The sequence below is a fragment of the Delphinus delphis genome, chromosome 19 (genome assembly GCF_949987515.2).
Source record: "Delphinus delphis chromosome 19, mDelDel1.2, whole genome shotgun sequence".
Taxonomy (NCBI): Eukaryota; Metazoa; Chordata; class Mammalia; order Artiodactyla; family Delphinidae; genus Delphinus; species Delphinus delphis.
In genome coordinates, this window is record NC_082701.1 from 56,547,572 (window position 1) to 56,566,280 (window position 18,709).

At 52.6% G+C, this 18,709-nt stretch overlaps 1 protein-coding gene across 2 annotated transcripts in view; it reads right to left on the bottom strand.

Annotated features, from left to right (window-relative positions):
- The window catches only part of PMP22 (peripheral myelin protein 22), a 32,430-nt gene extending 23,847 nt beyond the window's left edge, over nucleotides 1-8,583 (bottom strand). The window contains exons 1-3 of one of the 2 annotated variants that reach the window (XM_059996699.1): nucleotides 7,748-8,583; nucleotides 7,576-7,676; nucleotides 430-541 (exon numbers count right to left, since the gene is read on the bottom strand). In XM_059996699.1, coding sequence (XP_059852682.1) covers nucleotides 430-507 — 78 coding nt within the window. In that variant the 5' untranslated portion in view covers nucleotides 508-541; nucleotides 7,576-7,676; nucleotides 7,748-8,583. Of the gene's footprint in view, nucleotides 1-429; nucleotides 542-2,079; nucleotides 2,361-7,575; nucleotides 7,677-7,747 lie in introns of those variants that run through there. The other variant, XM_059996698.1, reaches the window with a different exon arrangement.
- Between the last annotated feature and the right edge of the window lie 10,126 nt (nucleotides 8,584-18,709).

Below are 18,709 nucleotides of genomic sequence, written 5' to 3' on the forward strand. Positions count from 1 at the left end.
AACTAAACCGCCCATCTGACGGATGCCATTTGGAGAAAAAACAAACCTTCCTAAATACTCCACTTCCTTCCTCAACGACCCTGCATTAAGGAAAATGCTACACAAGCTTATCAAATGAAGGGCCGGGGTTGGGGCGGGGGGAACCCCTGGATCTGTACCTAAATTCTCTGGCTTAAAGAGAGGCCTGCGTGGCTTCACCTAGCCCCGCGCTCGCTTCCTTCCTCCCGCTGAATCTGCTCTGGTTTTCGCAAAACTACTTTTGAAAAGGCGCGGATTGCCAGAAACTGCAAAGGGCCCTGGGATGTCTGAGACGCTTTGTCTGCAAACTGGAGGGGACACAGTTGGAACCGCCATCCGGAGGCCGAGCTCGGGGTGAGCCCCGGGCGCCCCTCCCGCCCGCCGCCAGCCCGCTGCCCGCCGGAGACTCACGCTGACGATCGTGGAGACGAACAGCAGCACAAGCACCGCGACGTGGAGGACGATGATACCCAGCAGCAGGAGAAGCATTCTGGCGGCGAGTTGTGCTCAGCGGAGTCTCTGCCTGGCCGGAGAGAGGGCCGAACTGGACGTGAGGCCGAGCGAACCGGCCTGACCGAGCGAGCGAGGGAGGAAAGGAAGGAGGGAGGAAAGAAGGGAGGGAGGGACGCGGAGGGAGGGTCCTGCGCTCGGAAGGCCCGGGCCTGGCGCCGCGCCCGCCCGCCCACCCCGCCCGGCGACCGCCGAGAGAGGGCAGCAGCCGACCGCGGCATCCCCGCCCCACAGTCCGTCGAGCCCGCCTGCGACCGAACATCTTCTGCTTTTGGAACAAAACAAGTGGTACGCACGACGCACGTCGAAGTCACCCCGGGAGGCGAGGTTTTTCCAGAGTGCCAAGCAGAGGCCGCAGCGCGCCTCCACCCACCTGGGGGTTCCGGGGGCAGCCCAACGAGGAGAAGGGGGGCGGAGGGCGAGAGGTCGCGTTCCCCCGTGGGGTGGAGCTGGGGGTGAGCGGAAGGGGCCCAGATTTCTGCGAGAGGCCCGGGGACACCAGCGGCGAGCTGGGAGGGAGAGCGCGCGGCGGGAAGCCGGGTTCCCAGACCCCAGGGCGCTCCGCATTCCGCTAGGCTCCCAAGTTTCCACCCAGTTCCTCCCGCGCAGGGGAGCCGTCCCGGCCCCAGCACAGCTTGGCATCGACACCAGCGGCCCCGGAGAGAAGGCGCAGAGCTGGATAGAGCGGAGAGGAAAGAACGGCCGGAGAGAACTGCTGGGGCCGGCGCCTCCTGCCCACCGCGCGCGCTTCCCCCGGCAGCCCTGCGGGCCGGGCCGTTGCGCTCCCGGGACAGGGGCCCAGGAGCCTGGATGGAGGGGAGCCAGTGTCCGGTGGGAAGGAGAGGCGGAGGGAATGGGTTGGGTCCCAGGAGAAGCGCAGCCGGACGGAGCCGGCAGGACATCTTCTCTCCGCCACGGCGTGGTCCTAGCCCCACATTTTGCAGACCTTAGGGACTGAGATCCGCCGACCTGTGGGAGGATTTGCACGTCTGCGAAGATGAGCTGCGTTTGGGGGGCTACTTCAGGACAGAATCTTGGGCCAGAGACATCGTTTCAATAACTCGGTTTTTAAAATACCCAATCGCAAACCTCTCCGTTCCTCCCCTTAAGCAACACGTTCAGTGAAACTCTGGAATGTGCAAGAGGAAATAAGCACGATTTTCTGATGTCTCCCAGAAGGTTTAAATTAAATCCAGTGACTCCTAATGCCGAGGGCAGGGGGTGGGGGTGGGGGGCACGGGGGTCCTGTACCCCGGAGATGTCCACCGCAGGGACCGCTTTGCCAGTGAGTCCAGCGAGGCGAAAAGTGCTCCGCCCCTGCCCCATACCCGGACACCAGCACCCGCGTCCCCGGCGGTTTACAGACCACCAGGCACCCCGCAATGGGTCCCTACAAGCCCCGTAGGAAGGACGCGAGACAGGCGGTGGTCTACCCGCGATCGGGGACCGCGCCAGCCCGAGGCCCCCTGCTCCGCGCGTTCTGTCACCGTCTACGAAAGATGCCCACGTTCCTCTTCCATCTCCTCCACTTTCCCTGCCAAAAGCACTTACAGCCCAAAGGGATAGCTGTCCCCGATCCTCGGAGATCCTCAGAGTGGCCTCGGGCACAGACCGCGTGCGTCCGCTCGGCGGCTGGCGTCCGGAAAGACAGCTGCTCTGCGGGGCTGCGTGCGCCGAGCTAGGGGCCGGAGGGAGGATCCCGGCGTTCCCCTTTAACGGGAACAACGCCCTGTCTGCGTCGCTGCAGTAGGGTGTGTCCCCGGGTCAGCGTGTGCAGGGGGGCGGGACCCGGGGAGGGGAGAGGGCAGTGAGGAGGGAGGCAGGGCAGGAGCCAGTTCCTCGGCCTTCACTGCGCCCCAGGAGAAAGTCGATGACTCCAAAACAGCGGTGGCTTGTCCTCGAAACTAGGAGGCAGCGAGCTTTCTCACCTCCGCTTCCCTGGCTCCGCGGAGGTCACGGAGACCAAGAGTTGACCGATATACTGGCCCTTCTGCCCACGTGGGAAAGCCCGCCAGAGGTCGCCTCCGTGGGTGACCAGCGCGGGGCTCTGGGGCGCACGCAGTCGGACCGCGCCCGCGGGGAGAGCCAGCCTGGATGCCCCTGCCACGGGTAGGGGGAGATGGCACTTAAGCGCTGGCAGACCTCCCTTCCCTCGGGTCCTGGCGTCCCTGGCCTGCCCTACAGTCCTAGCGGGGCGCACCCGCGCCAAGCCCGCCTGCGCGATCAGCGCCGGGTGCCTCGGATTCCCGGGACCGATCTAGCGGGTCTGCTCGGGTGAGGGTTGGGGGAGGAGGGAGAGGCCTGCCCACTGCAGGACAGCGCGCCCTGGGGTCGCTGGGGAAATCCAGACCACAACCCGGAACGCTCCAGGCGAGTTTGCCTGGCTTGGCGCCCGGCCTCGGCTCGCGTCCCCGGCCACAGGGTGGGGAGTTGGCCATTTGAGGTGGGGGAAGCGCAGCCAGGGAAAGCAGCTGATTCACAGCCGCCTGAACGGGGTCCGCCCAGCGTCACGGGGAGAGAGGATAGCCCTTCCGGGCGCACGACAGGCGCGCCCCAACAAGACGCTCTGGGGGTCCAGCCTTGAGGCAGGAACCCGGAGCCGGAAGGTGGGTATTAAACGTCTGCCGGCTAATGCAGCAGGTCGTACACAAGACACCTACACCTGCCAGCGTTTGTGTCACAAAACATCATCGCTCTGAACGAGTCAAATACTCCCATGCTACTTATTTTACTATATGAAAGTAGCTGCTTATTGTAGCTAATTGTACATTCTTCAGGTAAAAATAATTTGAAAAAAATCTTCCAACAATGGGCTTTCAAAAATCCTTAGATTAAAAAGCAGACTCCTTGTAAAGTTTTCGCTCAGCGCGCATGACACACTCTGTGAGAGGTGGTGTGGTCCAATGGTTAGGCACGTTGCCACTGGGTTTAGACGAACCCGATTACCCTGCTTACTCAGGGTTGTGGATTTGGGCAGTTAGCTGAAGTTTGGGGTGCTACGGTTTTCTCATCTGGAAACAGGACTGAGAATGGCCATTTTAAAGGGTTATGGTGTTGATTAAAAGAGTGTGTGAAGCAATTAGCATAGCGTCTGGAAAAGAATAAAGGATCAGTACCCAGTAATTGTCACTATTATTATCATTATTAATTATTATTTCACATTTAATCCTCACAACAACCTTTTAAGGAAAGCCTGACCCCCCTAAACTAAAATTGCTTATCAATCCCATAGATTGAAAGCACATATGTAGGTAGAAGGACTACCTTCTACCTACCAATGGGAGTGACCTCTCGCCTCCTGGGTCATGGTCTAGGCCGGGTTTGCCCTGGGAATTATTGCCCCTCTTCATATGCCATTCAGACATTTTTATTTATCTAACCAATGTTCACATGGTCACCAGGTACCCGGGACTATTCTAAGCACTTTATAAATATTAGCATATTTAACTCAGGAGTTTCTTTCCCTTCCTTTCTTTTGTTCCAACTAAACTTTTAAATGAAGTATATACATTTAGAAAAGTGCACACGTGGTCAGATATAGCTCATCTCTTCCTTTCCTTTGAATCCAATGCTTTTATCAATAACCAGGTCACACCACACTGTGGGACACCTGAACCCACCCGTCCCTGGCGGTCACCTCACTGCCCCTCGCCTGCGTCCCGCCTACTCAGCCCCGAGGTGTGGAAGACAGGATACCACCCAGTGTGGCTGGTGTCACCAGCTCGGCCACACCCAGAGCCCAGCCAGGGCTCCGCTACAGGTGGAGCAGAGGTTAGGTTTCTCCCTAACCTGCTTACCAATCCAAGGCCACCTGTCAGCTGCGTGTGCAGAGCTGTTTCCCATCAGGGAAGGCGCATCTGGTCCCCTTTCTCCCTTCCACTGTGCGTACACTGAGGTTTCTAGATGCTCCTAGAGGGTCCTTCTCGCCTCCCCAGCCAGAGTATATATCCAGCTCTTAACCAAGGATTTTAGAAATCCTCTGACTCTCCGGTGAGTTCCAACACACACGTGCCACCTCCCCTGCAACGCTTTCCATTTGTGGTTGGCAGGACGCGGGGCTGGGCAGCTCTCTGCAAAGCATAAGCACACACCATCCAGAGGCAGAGTTTGCCAAGACAACTCACCAGGCCAAACGGTGTAACCCCTTCCTCCCCGCGGCTTTCTTTGCAGTCAAACGTGACGGAGGCCCAGGCGAGGCCCCCCCGGAACAGGGCGGTGGAAAGACCGGCAGCTGGCAGATCTAGCCCCGCTGCTTCCAGCCAGGCTTCTCGAGATGTGCCCTGGGGGTGCTCCCTGTAACTGAAGCCAGACCGGGCGTCCACGCAGTTTATTCAGGGGCTGGTCCAATGCTGGGATATGTCATGGTGGCCTGAGAGCCTCTCAGCCTCTACTGTTTAAAGAGACAGCGCCCAGCTTTGCGTATTTGAGAGTAAACACAATGATCCCAAGAGGCCCTGGGGGGTGTGGAGAGCCTGGACTCGGCCAGGAGAGGAGCTCTGGGTGTGCCCGTTCTCACCGCAAGTGGCAGCCTGTGTGAGAACGAAGAGGTCCCCCAGTCCTCGGTCCCATCCCCCTCCCCTCCCAGTGGAGTCTGCAAAGATGAAATACACTGTGTGTACAACACGTGTGTGCAGGTAGGTTCCATCCTTTATCAACAACATAATTTTAAGGGGCTCAGACATTGCACAGGTCATCTCTTCACAGCATCTCTGCAGGGAACCAAATCACGTCCACGGTCCCAGCCCCCAACAGCAGAAGGGCCCTGCTACCTGCCCTGTCTGTCTAGACCCCTCTGTGCTCTACCACATGGGCGGGTACTGGAACACAGCTCCAAGAAATGGGTTCTTTCAGCTCTGTCTTCCATGGGCCTTCAATCGAGTCGTGATTAAATGTTGACCTTCATGAGATAATTCAAATAAGCAAAGCTCTGTTGAGAACATTCTAACCTGTGGGGCAGGACAGGCTGGAAGGACAATTGAAGAGCTGCTGCGGAGAGGTAGACAAATGAAAGCTGGTGTTCCTCGGGCTCTCTGCAACTTGTCCCCCTTCGAGCTCGGAAAGCATCCTCCATCTCTAGCAAGTCCTCTTGGGTGGAAGCTTCAAGACAAGGGGACTTGGTTTCACTGAATGAGTTTCCTGGATTTCTGGCAGTTTCTCCCCACCTTATGTCGAGGGTCCCCCATCTGGAGCGCCCATGCATGAGGGGACGTCCCTCTCTGCCACAGACGCTTTGCGTTCTGTTGGCCTCCGCAGTCAGGAGGTGGCCTGCTGGCCTTCCCCCGTCCTACCCCCAGCCAGCATCTTTCCAGGCCCAGTGAAACCATTTAGCCTCTTTTCATATCTCAGATCTCACCCTCAGCTGTTCCTCAGAATCCCCCGAGAGCCTGGGAATATACTCGCCCGGGCCCAGAGCCGTGGACGCGGTGGCCTGGGAGGGGGCTCAGGTGTGGGTCATTTCTAACGACCCCGGATGTTCCAGCATCCAGCCAGCTTGTCATAGGGTGTCAGGCGGTCCCCGGTTGCCTTCCAGCCGCCTTCTCTTGTGGAACCCAAATCGAGGTAAGTCCTAGTGTGGGCTGCAGTGTTACACACGCTGTGTTCAGAGTCTTGCCAGGCAAAGCAGGGGCGTGTGTGTATATTTGGGGTGTGTGTGTGTGTGTGTGTGTGTGTGCGTGCGTGCGTGTGAGACAGACACAGACAGAGGAGATTCCCACAATCCACGGTGCTGATGGGGACCGATAAGCATGATTTTCCGGCCTCCCCAGACAGCCCTCTTCCTGGGTGCCCCCATGATCCGACTCTGAGGCCTGCATGACAGAGGCCACTGCCCCTCAGGCCAGGACTCAGCCTGGAGACGTCTGAGAAGATCTTCCTGCTCCAACCCCTAAGGATTCAGAGGAAGGAAGCTCAGGTAGGGTGGGCTGTGGGGAATAGATCTTGCTTCTGGCTTGATTGAGCCAGTCTCATCAGCCCGCCATCCTGGCATGAGCTCCGCAGCCGGGACCTGCTCTCCCAGCCCTGTGCCTCCTTCCACGTGGCCCCCTGCAGCCAGGCCCTGAGGGCCCGCTGGCTTTGGCTGTGACCTGTTTGACACGCTTCTGGAGGCTTCGAGGCGTGGGAGCCGGTCACCGCCATGCTCTGCTGGCCCCTTCGTGGGTCGCAACACGCTGTCCCACCAACCTGGGCCAGCGTCTCTGCCTCCCCACGGTCAGCCGAGGAAAAGGCCTGCCGAGACCTCTCTCCCGCTTCTGGAGGCCCCTCTTCAGCCAGATGGGACCCCACTCCAGGCATCTGTGTTGAGCAATGTATCCTGAGGACCACGGAGAGTATCCGCTGGGCTACTTGCCATGATAATTAACAGAATAGTCACCAGACCCCATTTATTATTATTATTATTAAATTATCTCCTCCCATCTTCTAGCTAGGGAAAATGAGAATTGGGCAAACTCCCTGAGGAAAGAAAGTGAAGACACATCAGACGAGCTCGTCCCGACTGGCTGCACTGTGCTACCTCAGCTCCCTAGAGATAAGTCACCCACAAGTCACTCACCAACGTAATAACAACAAGAATAGCTCCTATTTGCCTGGTGCTTCCTGCGTGTGTGGCATCATTCTGAACATTTTGTGTGAATCAGATCATTCTATCTTTACAGCAGTCTTTGGAAACAGGCACCCCATCAGCCTCTTTTTTACAACGGGGAAACCAAGACACAGTAAGACACTGAGTGATTTTCTCAAGACACCCCGTGAAGAAATGGCAGAGGCCACATTCAAACCAGGCACGTGGCAGCAGAGCCCATGCTCGGTACCCAGTGCTGTTTGGAGTCTCTTATGGGCGTCCGACGCTCACAGCACATCGGTACCTTTTCCGTGGCGCTTCCATAGACGTTATATAATCTAATTCCCTTTTCTCACCAAAGATACTGACACGCTTTATCCATTTACACACCCAGGTTTCTTTTCTCATTAAAAAAGGAAGAGAATGTCCTAAAGCCTCCACCAACTGCCCCAGTCCTGTGCGTCCCCCTTTCCAGCGCCCTGACTTACCCTGCCTCGGAGGTGTCACCGGGTGGAATTAGCACGTGGCTGACAGTTTGATTTCAGAAGACCATCACTGTTCTCTACGGGGAGGAGAATCCGAGCAGATTCTGAAAGGGAGAGGCAGCCCTTATTTTCTGCACTTACGGTGGCGAAAATGCGGTTTCATATAGTCTCTTACCTGAAGGGGAATCATGACCGTTTTTCTAGCTGGAAACTGAGGCTTGGAGAATTGACAGTGTTTCCTCCAGGGGCCAGCGAGTACCTGCTGGGGCTGGGACTTGCAACCAGCTCCTCCGATTTCCAAACCTGTGATTTTTTTTTTTTTTCCATTATGCAGATTTCCCAAAGGAAAAACAGAGGTGAGTCTCAACTGGGCATTTGTCCAGTGGATGAAGTTGTTGTTGGAGCATCGGCCCCTCACCAGGCGCTCGGTCAATATCTGGGGAGTGTTTTACTCGACCAGGGAGGACTTTCCTGTTTCATGGCAGCCAGCAGCCTGCGTGGGCGTTCCTGGCGAAGCCCGGACTCAGCTGGACTGAAAGGGTCCTCCAAAGGCCGGCTACTGCCCCATCCAGACTCTTCTGAGCAGCTTATTATTAAGAGAGCTAGCAAAGGAGGGGAAAGAAAGCAGAGCAGAGGGAAGGAAGGAAGGGGAGGGGGGAGGAGAGAGGAAGGAACGAAGCCGGTGTGACTTCCGTGAGCAGATCCCGCTAGAACTGGATGTGTCTGAAACTATGTCATCTCCAAGTCCCTGGAAGACATTCTCAATGAGCAACAGAGAAGCAGGTGGAAAGCAGCCTATGAGACACAAACTCTGGTTGGCCCAAGGCTGTTCCCTAAGTTACACAAATATACAATGTATCATGGGATAAACTGTACCTTTAGCTCCGTCACCTGTGGGAGAGAGAAAGCACAGACTGATCACGTGGAACCAATGGCATGATACAAAATACAAAGAATTCTTTGTTCCCAAACGCACTGTTGCTTAGGAAGGCCAGATTCCATAGATGCAAGCGGAGGGGGGAAGGCAGTCTTTTCTCTGACATCTCACGAGCTGGCAGAGCCAGGATGCAGAAGCAACTCAAGCAAGAGAGGGTCTGGATGGATTTGTACCTGGGATTGGAAACTCTGAAGCTTTCCTAAAAACTTTTACTCCTAGGGACATTTTTCTGCTCTGGGTGGGGAGAGGCTCCCGGAGGTGGGGAAGGGGACAATCTTGCCACATAAGGATGATGGGCTAGGAGAGGCGTGGATGGACTTTCCAAGCCCTGTGGAGACCAGGTGCGACAATGCCAATGTTGGTAGTTGTTGAGGGAGGTGGACAGGGAAGTCCACTAAAAGCCGAGGGAATGCTTGATTCAGGCTGTGGGGCATTCATCACCAGCAAAACACAAAAAAAGCAAAACAAAACCAAAAAAGTACACCTGAAACTAACACAGTATTGTAAGTTAACTAGACTCCAATAAAAATTTTTTTTTAAAGAAAGGGTGCACGCAGACCATCCCGCAGGGGACCTGGGGGGGCGGGGGGGCACACCCGCGAAGCCTCGTTGCCTCCACGATGCTTGCTTCTGTCCCATGAGCGCCTCTGAGCTGGAGGAACGAGGTTGCACTTCAAGTGAACTTGAGAGCAGAAGTTTTCCTCCTCACGACTCCTCAAACCACTTACCCAGCGTGAAACCTCAGCGGAAGCCAAGGATGTTCACAGATCGAGGTCAAAACCTTTGCAGAGGTTCAAGGCAGGACTGAGCAAAGCTTCAAGTATTTTTACTCTTCATTGTTAAAGAGTAGGAAATTTCTCCCCAGGGGACGTGGGTGATAAGGCCTGGGCTTCATGCGGCAATTACCTCAGAATTCTGATCCAGAAATTAAAATGCTAGAAATGTGGATGTGCTAAACAAAGAATGCAGCTATATGTTTCAGCACTTTTATAACGAAGGAAAACATGAACATCCTAAACCTCGAACAATAGGGGAGGGACTGGACAAAAGTCGGTACAGTCCTCGGATGAAATGCTGTGTAGATATTAAACATAACGTTGAGGAAGATGATTTAATGAAATGAGGAAAAGTCAACAACGCGTGGTTGGAGGGGGGAGTTACAAAATACCATCCCTATAATTGATCGGCACTCCCTGGGTGCTATGCTAAAACCTCGCATTTAATACCTACAAAAATCCCAGGGTGGGTGGACCGCTGTGACCCCTGCAGCCCCACAAGGCTAACCGAGTGCCCAAGGGCACAGAGCTGGCAGATGGTGGAGCCCAAGTGTAAACTTGGACCATACGTCACTAAATTCCATCCAATGTACCATCTTAGACTCATCCCAGGTTCCACAGCGACAAAAATGAAAGACTGCAAATCTTGGGGAATGACAGCTAACGTCTGTGTTTCCAACTTGTAACATAAAATGGGAAAAATAAGGTTGCATGCAACGGAACGTATCACAGGGTTATTCATGATTAATAATCACAGATCTTAGCCTCGTGCCTCCGTCACGATGAGCCTCTGACTTTTCTGGTGTCAGTGGAGGAATTTGCACTCGGCCCACCCCAGGGAGGGGTCAGCAGGGCCTCAGGCCAGGCCTCGTGTCATCTTTTGTGCTGTCTCCAGATGGGACTCACACACCCAGGCACGGAGGTGGTAGGACACCGCTGAATTACAAATGAAATACGATGTGTGAGTTTGGCAACCTTATGTTGTTCGTGTTTAAATACATCAGGAGGCTCAGAGAAAAAGCGGGGGAGTGGCCTGGACTTTGGTTGTTCTTTAGGAACCCTGAATAAGCCAACAGGTCTTTAGTTTAGTATGTGACTTTGAATCTGAGATTCCCTGCAACCCTCAGCAAAAGCAAGGTCAGACATGGTTCAGATGAAAACTGTGGTTCATTCGACCAAGGGCATTAAACTGACCCCCTTGTCTTACTAGCTTATTTCTCAGAACCTCTCCCTCCCTCCCTCCCTCCCTCCCTCCCTCCCTCCCCCTCCCTCCCTCCCTCCCTCCCTCCCTCCCTCCCTCCCTCCCTCTCTCTCTCTCTCTCTCTCTCTCTCTCTCTCTCTCTCTCTCTCTCTCTCTCTCTCTCTCTCTCGCCTCATCTGTCCTTTATGCCGTGCAACCATAATGAACTCAAAATACCCTTAATATCTGAATTTCAGTACCTTGTAGTTCCTAAATCCTTGGAAGACCTCAGGGCCGTTTTGAATTTTCCTCCCAAGTGATGTATCTTCAAGAGTCTCCCCAAAGGATGCTCTACCTGACACACTCACTCCTCTATAGTCTTGGATCCTTGAACTTACAATCGTGTCTTGGGAATCCCTAGGAGGGAACTAGTTGATGAAGCGTTTTCTAAATGTATGGTACCATGGAACGTTTGTTCCCAGATTTCTTCCCGAGACTTAGATTCCCTGGAGCTCACTACTGGAAACACTGGGCTACGTGACCCTCCCCGGCCTCAATCAGTGGAGACAAATGGAAGAGATGGCATTTCCTCAGACTGGCTCCAGTCACATCAGGAAATGAAGAGGCGATGTGTAGGTAGCAGGCATCGGCTAAGGCCCGCAGGCCAGCTAACTTCCCCCCAGCAGGGAAGAGACAGCTTCCACAGGGTCTGTGATCCTGAGTAAGGAATCGGCTGGATGTGGTCTGAGGTCATCGGAGCAACGTGGTTCCCAGTCGCCACTCAGGCTCTCCCCTGTCATACGTTTATTCTCCTTTTAGGGGAACCACAGCATCTTAACTCGGGGTGACCTCATCCTGGTCTTCAGAAGAACACCCCAGAACCCAGTTATGGGGTTATAGGAGTGATCCGAAGGTGGCCTCTGGGTGTTGGCCCCTCAGTGGTTTATATCTTGAGCATAAGCTGAGACCCATTACCTGAAGGCTTGCTGGCATCTAACACCAGTTTTTACACAGCCAATCAGTTTAAAATAGCCAGAATGAGTAAAGTTTTAGTTATTTAGAAGCTGCCTGCTTTGCATACCCCATGAAACCTCACCTCACATCTGAAGGCTACTGATGAGAGCCTTGTGGTTGTAAGACCCCCAAACCGCTTCGGTCCTTCAGTCCTCTGACCCAGAGACGCCCCACCGGGCAGCTGGGCAGCCTCAATGGGACACCCCCCCTCCTGAGGAGTTCCTTTCTTCTTCCCTTTCTGGATGGTGGTCCCTATGCAGGGTCTCATGCTGTGACAGACCTTGTCTCTCATGCAACCCTGTCCAAGAGCCTAATGAAGCTTGCTGTGTGTTACAGCTTCCTGTGGTCATATCTTTTTTTCCTAGATCAGCCCCAGGCCCCTCTGACGCACCCCAACGTATAGAGAGAGGTGATGCGTGGAGGAATATTGGAGCTGGTGCACAGAAACCCAGCGATGGCCGTAGGATGCAGGCTGCAGGGGAGGGCAGGAAATCCTCCAGAGAAACAGAAGCATCCTGGTCGTATCATCATGCAGACCACCCCAGCTTCCTCAAATGACCCAGCTGAAGAGCTTCTTCCAGAGAACCAGGGTGAGAGTGGTTGGCATGGGTTGCCAGTGATGGGCCCCCAACTGGAAGACCTTCTGACAAAGAAGCTTCACTCGATCCAGCTGAGGGAAAAGACCTGTCATGGGGCTGGATGCCTGGACCACTTAGCTATGGAGCTATGTAAAGGAAGAACCTGGTCCATGAACCTGTCCGTAAGCCTGGTGGCACCAGAGCGCCACTCTCTGCACGCCAGTGGGTGTGCGTCCACTCAGATGACTGCTGGGGCCATTTTCCTTTTTTTTTTTTTTTTCTGGAAACGTGAGGTTTATTAGAAAAGGCAAGAAAACTTTTTCTGCAAGCTCAAGTTTCTCTATTCATTTTTTTCTGTTTTTTTATTTTTTATTTTTTTGCTGTACGCGGGCCTCTCACTGCTGTGGCCTCTCCTGTTGCGGAGCACAGGCTCCAGACGCGCAGGCTCAGCGGCCATGGCTCACGGGCCCAGCCGCTCCGTGGCATGTGGGATCTTCCCGGACCGGGGCACGAACCCGTGTCCCCTGCATCGGCAGGTGGACTCTCAACCACTGCGCCACCAGGGAAGCCCTTCTGTTTTGTTAAATTGAGGTATAGTTGATTTACAATGCTGTGTTAGTTTGAGGTGTGCAGCACAGTGATTCTGAAAAATCTTTTTCAGATTTCTTTTCCTTTCTAGGTTATTACAAAATATTGAGTATAGTTCCGTGTGCTATACAGTAGGTCCTTGTTGTTTATCTATTTTATATATAGCAGTGCGTATCTGTTAATCCCAAATTGCTAATTTATCCTCCCCCCACCATGTTTTCCCCTTTGGGAACTATAAGTTTGTTTTCTATGTCTGTGGGTCTATTTGTTTTGTAAATAAGTTCATTTGTATCATTTTTTTAGATTCCACATATAAGTGATATCCTATGATATTTGTCTTTCTCTGTCTGACTTACTTCATTTAGTATGACGATCTCTAGGTCCATCCATGTTGCTGCAAGTGGCACTATTTCATTCCTTTTTATGGCTGAGTAGTATTCCATTGTATATATGCACCACATCTTCTTTATCCATTCATCTGTTGATGGACACTTAGCTTGCTTCCACGTCTTGTCTATTGTGAATAGTGCTGCTATGAACATTGGGGTGCGTGTATCTTTTCGAATTAGAGTTTTCTCCAGATATCTGCCTGATGGAGCCATTTTTTGCCCAACAATTTCACCAGCTGATCCCTACTCCCTATTCTTTATGCACAATGTTATGTGTGAATACCTGCGTGAATAGCTGAAACCAGTTGGTGTTGTCTTAACAACCACACAATGAATGAAGATCGAGTTCCCAGTCTACACCAGTGGTTGCTTCTATATGGGAAACAAAAGCCATACAGTTCCTCTTACTAAGGTCACTGGACTTTACTGGCTTCTTCCATGATGACAGAGTAAACAGATGACTAAGCGTTTTTGGCATCCAAGGCCATCGACAGTCAGAACCAGACTCTGGGAGCAGTGTACTTTGAACATCTTAACCTCAAATATGTGAAGAGGAGGAAAACTGAAGGTCTCTTAAAAACATATTCATTCACGGCTTCCCTGGTGGCACCGTGGTTGAGAGTCCGCCTGCCGATGCAGGGGACGCAGGTTCGTGCCCCGGTCTGGGAGAATCCCATGTGCCGCGGAGCGGCTGGGCCCGTTAGCCATGGCCGCTGAGCCTGCGCGTCCAGAGCCTGTGCTCCGCAACGGGAGAGGCCACAACAGTGAGAAGCCCGCGTACCGCAAAAAAAAAAAGTAAACATATTCATTCAGTAGCTCTTTAGTGAGCAGTTACTATGGGCCAGGAGCAAACAATGTCACTCGGTCTCTTCAATCTTGATTAGATGCAAAAATAGCCGGGAAATCTTCCCGTCCCTGTATGCCCGCCTCTCTGCAATGTAGCTTTTGTTCCCTCCATGAAGAGGTACAGTCTGTTTCTCCACTGTTTGAATCCGGAGCTGACCACATGACCTGCTTTGGCCAATGGGACATTAGCAGGATGACATCAGCAGAGGCTTAACCCCCACTTGCCCATTGGGGGTTACTCTCCTGCTGCTGGGCACTGTTCCCCATCATCCCAATAAGCCCAGGGAGGCCTGCAGGGTATCGAGAGACCATACGGAGCATGAGCTCAACCATCCCGGCCAACACAGCAAAGGCCCCAGACATGTGAGCCACCCCAGGAAAGAACAGCTGATGCTGGCCCAGACCAGAAGGGATGCCAAACAAAACCCAGCCAGCTCTCAGCATCGTGAAAACCAATAATGTGTCATTTTAAGCCACTGAGTTGGGATGATTTCTTACGCAGCAGAAGCTAACTGATACATGAAGAATCACAGGGATGGGGTTTGGTACCACACAGGTTGTATTCAGAAGCAGGACTCTCTGCCAGCAGAGCAGAGGCAATGTCCTCGGGGGTAGTGGATAGACGTGGTGGCGCTCTTGGTGCTCTGGGGCCTGGAAAACGGGCTTTCATTGCTGGCTCGGCTGTGTCCGTGAAGAAGGAGAGTGGTAAGGTCAGAGAGACTGAGAAGACTCCTGAGCCTCTGTAGGACCCTATAGACATGCCAGATGGACGTGTCCCCTGGTCACGCACTGGATGTCATGCCATGTAAAACTGCTCTGAAACCTTCTAAATTCTCACTCTCAACTTCTCCTTACTCACAGCAGCCCGGTACTAGTTTTTGAGCCAGCACCGGTCCCATGTGTGCACAGTACTTCCAGCAGCATCGCTGTGGAGAAGGCTGAGCCCAGCCCTGCCGTTGGTACAATCCCTGGCCTGGAACCGCGAACTCTCATCTGTGGCATAAGCTTGACTATTAAAATGTTTTCTTTGAACACCGAAACAAATAGTACTTTTTCAATCCCCAACGCAAGGCCTATGGAAAATCAAAAAACAGGAAAGCTTTTATGAAGGACAGAACCCTTGCTTGGGAAGAGTGCTGAATAATGAAAACAATAACTCTCAACGTTCAGCACTTTCTTGGCTAGAAAAAGTAGTTGTACTGGGAAGCATCGTTCTACCACCTGTGGGTCCCAGTTTTGATGGCAACGCTGATCTGAGTGCCGGCCCTGCCCCGAGCGCTGGTACAAGCACTGCCCAGCGAGGATCAGCTCTCAGGGCTGCAGGAACTGCACTCCAGCCGGCGGAAGGATGCAGCCTGCTCTCTGAGCGGCCACTCCCCTCCACGGAGCTACCACTTTCTTAACAACCTGCAGACATCAGGACCACGAAGGGTGTCGTTTCCAGAGAAATCTGCAAAGTACTTTAAAGAGTGTCCCTTGAAGCATCTTCCTGAGGGAGGGTCTTGAAGCCTTAAGATTTTCCCTTCATGGGTGGAAACAAAGCTTGACATATGTTGAACTGTTCTTTGGAAGGGGGGAAGATAAGACTTGTCAAAGGGTCAGGGCTGCGGCGGCTCCTTGGCAACAAAACTGCCTGGAGTCCCAGGACATTCTAGAGCCAGCTATCCTCCATCTGGAGAGGATGGTTATCTCTGAAAGGTACCAGCATCCGTCCATTGCCAAGACCAGAAGCTGCAGCAGCATCCCAGCCTCTTCCCCTTCTCTCAACACCAGTTACCCACTGGCCACCAAGTGTTAGCAGCTGCACCTTGGAAATGTTTCCACCACCTTCATTCTCACGGCAACTACTCTATTTTAGGCCCTGGTTTAATTTCTCTGAATTACTGCCAAAGCCAAAGGCTCTGTCCGCCTCCATTTTGCCACTATCTACTTACCATTAATAATAACAATCATCACCAACGTATTCTGTTCTGGACACTGTGCTAAGTACTGAAAATTTGACCTGAGAAATAGTTACTATTCCTTTTCACCAACATTTTATTATGCAAAAAATTACCAAAAAATTCGACAGAGTGACCCAGTGTACACCCAAATTCCTACCACGTAGAGGCTCTATTTGCTCCCTTTTAGCGGCATTTGCTTTATCACAGAATTATCCATCTACCAACCCATTTAACTTTTACTCATTTAAAAGTAAGTTGCAGATGCCAGGGTATTTTTCACTCTTAAATAACGTGGCATGAAAATCGTTAAAGTGCAACACGTGTTTAACTTTTCTGAGGTAAGATTTACATACAGTACAATGTGCACATCTCAAGGGCATCACGGGTGGAACTTGATAATTGCATCCACCTGAGTAATACAGAACGTTATTGTCAACCCAGAAAATTCCATCAAGCCCTTTGCCAGTCCATCTCCAGCCTCCAGGGGCAACCACTGTTGACAACTATTATTTTTGGAACTATTATTTGTGTTGTTGTTTTTTAACCAATGAGGGAAACAAAGCTAGAAACAGTGAACAATTTGTTCATAGAATCAGTCAAAAAACCTGGGTCTTTCGATCTCCAGAGACCACTTTCTCAGCCCTGTTTTGTCCACGGAGCTTCAGCCAGGTGCCTCTACCGAGGTAGCACTGCCCACTAAGGGCTCCATGGAGCACGCTAAATATTTCTTGGGAAAAAAGTCCATTGGAGGATTTCCTGATGGACATGAGCATCTAGAAGAATTCTAAAGGTTCTGAGAAGTCCTGCAATAAAAAAAAATCAAAACAGAGCAAAACGAAAACCTGGTTATAGCCTACTTATTAGCTGACTTACATCCTTTTCTCCTGTAACAAAACTTGCTGTGATGGTGCTTTGAAATATCCCCGACATATTCCGTCCCAGGTGACAGGTGGGCTGCACTTTGCAGCGCCTCTAATGAACATGTGTGTTCTGTCCTGTCTTCCAAGCCCTGCCCTACCCCTTCTCACCGCCTGGAATTCTCTCGGCCTCCTTCTCCTCTCTGACTTGTGCTCATCCCCCAGCTCTCAGCTTATTATTTCTTGGAAAGTTCCCAAACGCCCTGAAAGGACCGGTTAGGAATCCATCCCCTGTGTTGCTACGGTCCCCACTTCACCACCCCCGCATCCCGCCCAAATAGCACTCCTCTCCGTTGCCTTGGAGATTCTCTTTTTATTTGTCCATCTTCTGCACTGTCTCCGAGTTGGGCCAAAGCACCATTTCTGACTCACAGCAGGTGCTCCGTGGATGACTGTGAATTTTAACCTTGCAGCTTGGAGCAGGGTTGACCTTGTTGGTGAGTCCCTAGTATATCACAGAAATGAATCTGTGACAAAGTGCTGTTGGTCGGGCTCCTGTCCCACAAAACCACAAATGTCACAATCCTGCCACCAGCACCCCGGGGACTGTGCACAGAGGTAGTCGCGGACTGTAATGGGGGCACCCAGGCTGGCTGCTGCCCCCTGTCACGTCTGGCCCTGGAGGATGGGAAGTGAGTGAGATGGAGGGGCCATCGAGTCCCTGAGGCTGCCCGGGACCCTGGTCAGCTTGGATTCCAGTTCAAGTTCTCATATGTTCGTACAAGCAGCTCCTTCTTCTTCCTCTGTCTCTATTTCTGACAACCAGAATAACTACCTGCACAGCAAGATTTTTAACACTTCTTGATTTCATTGCTGGAGGGTCCTTTTAGGTTAGGAATGTTGAAACATGCATCAGTTTTGTATCAGATGCTTCCAAGTGATGGAGGTGGAATCTACTCCCTGGAGAGGACCCCGTGGACCAGAGAAGGACCAGTTCTGGGAGGAGGCATCGCCCGGGGAAGCGGGGAGGTGCAGGCTACTGAAGGGCGTCCGGACAGAGGAGAGCATCGGACAGCAGGTGCTTGGACCCGGGGTCCCAGGAGTGTGTGGAAGGAAGGTGCTAAGGACTTTTGGTGAGCACCAAAATGCACCAGGCTTAAGTGCCTAACACACTACTTCTGTGTTCTTCAGAGCAACCCTATCATCCCAAGCCAACTGAGGCTCAGAGAAATTAAACGAGATTCCCAAAGTCACACAATTACCATGTGCTTACAAAGAACTACGATCTCTACTACGTGAGCTCCCAACAAAATCACTCTTTTCCATTCCCTAATGATGCAGTTTTAGAGAATTCTTTTCCTTAGATCTTTTTACGCCTAACGTGGGCCGTATCCATGCTGTGCCCCAATACCCTCACATCCCATTTTAGCATTTCTCTGCACCTGCGCCCCCAACTGCCCCCATCACTGTGCTTCCAATGGCGGGTACCTGCAGGTCTTTTTTGAAGGGCTGCCCTTGGGCTCCTGGACCACTCCACCTGCAGGCTCGGAGAGCTGGTGGTGCCTGGTGTTCACATACCTGCCTTGCACCCCCACTTTGGTCATTAGCCCGACTGTCCGGTTGAGGAGAATGAAAGCACAGACCCCTTGCTTTGGGTCAGGACAACTCGGAGGTGTAACTAGCCCTCCAAGCTTCCCCATAGGGTCAGGACAAGCTCCCTTCTGCAGGATGTTGCCTGAGATGGTGGCATCTTTGCTTGGCTCCTCCCCTTTCGCTCCCTGCTTTCTCCATCCCTAACCAACCTGCCCTGAGAGCATCTGCTTAGCAAAATCACTTGCTCTTGAAGCCCCATCTCAGCATCTGCTTCTGGAGAATCTGACCTAAGGCACGCCTCACATCCTTTTTGGAAGGTGGTGGGAAGGGCAGGGAAGAGAGGAGGGGAGAGAGAAGAAGCAGAAGAACTTCCTCTTTGGGTTACCTTCCTTGGCTATGACCTCGTACGTTTTAGCTTGAAGTTTCTGAGACATTT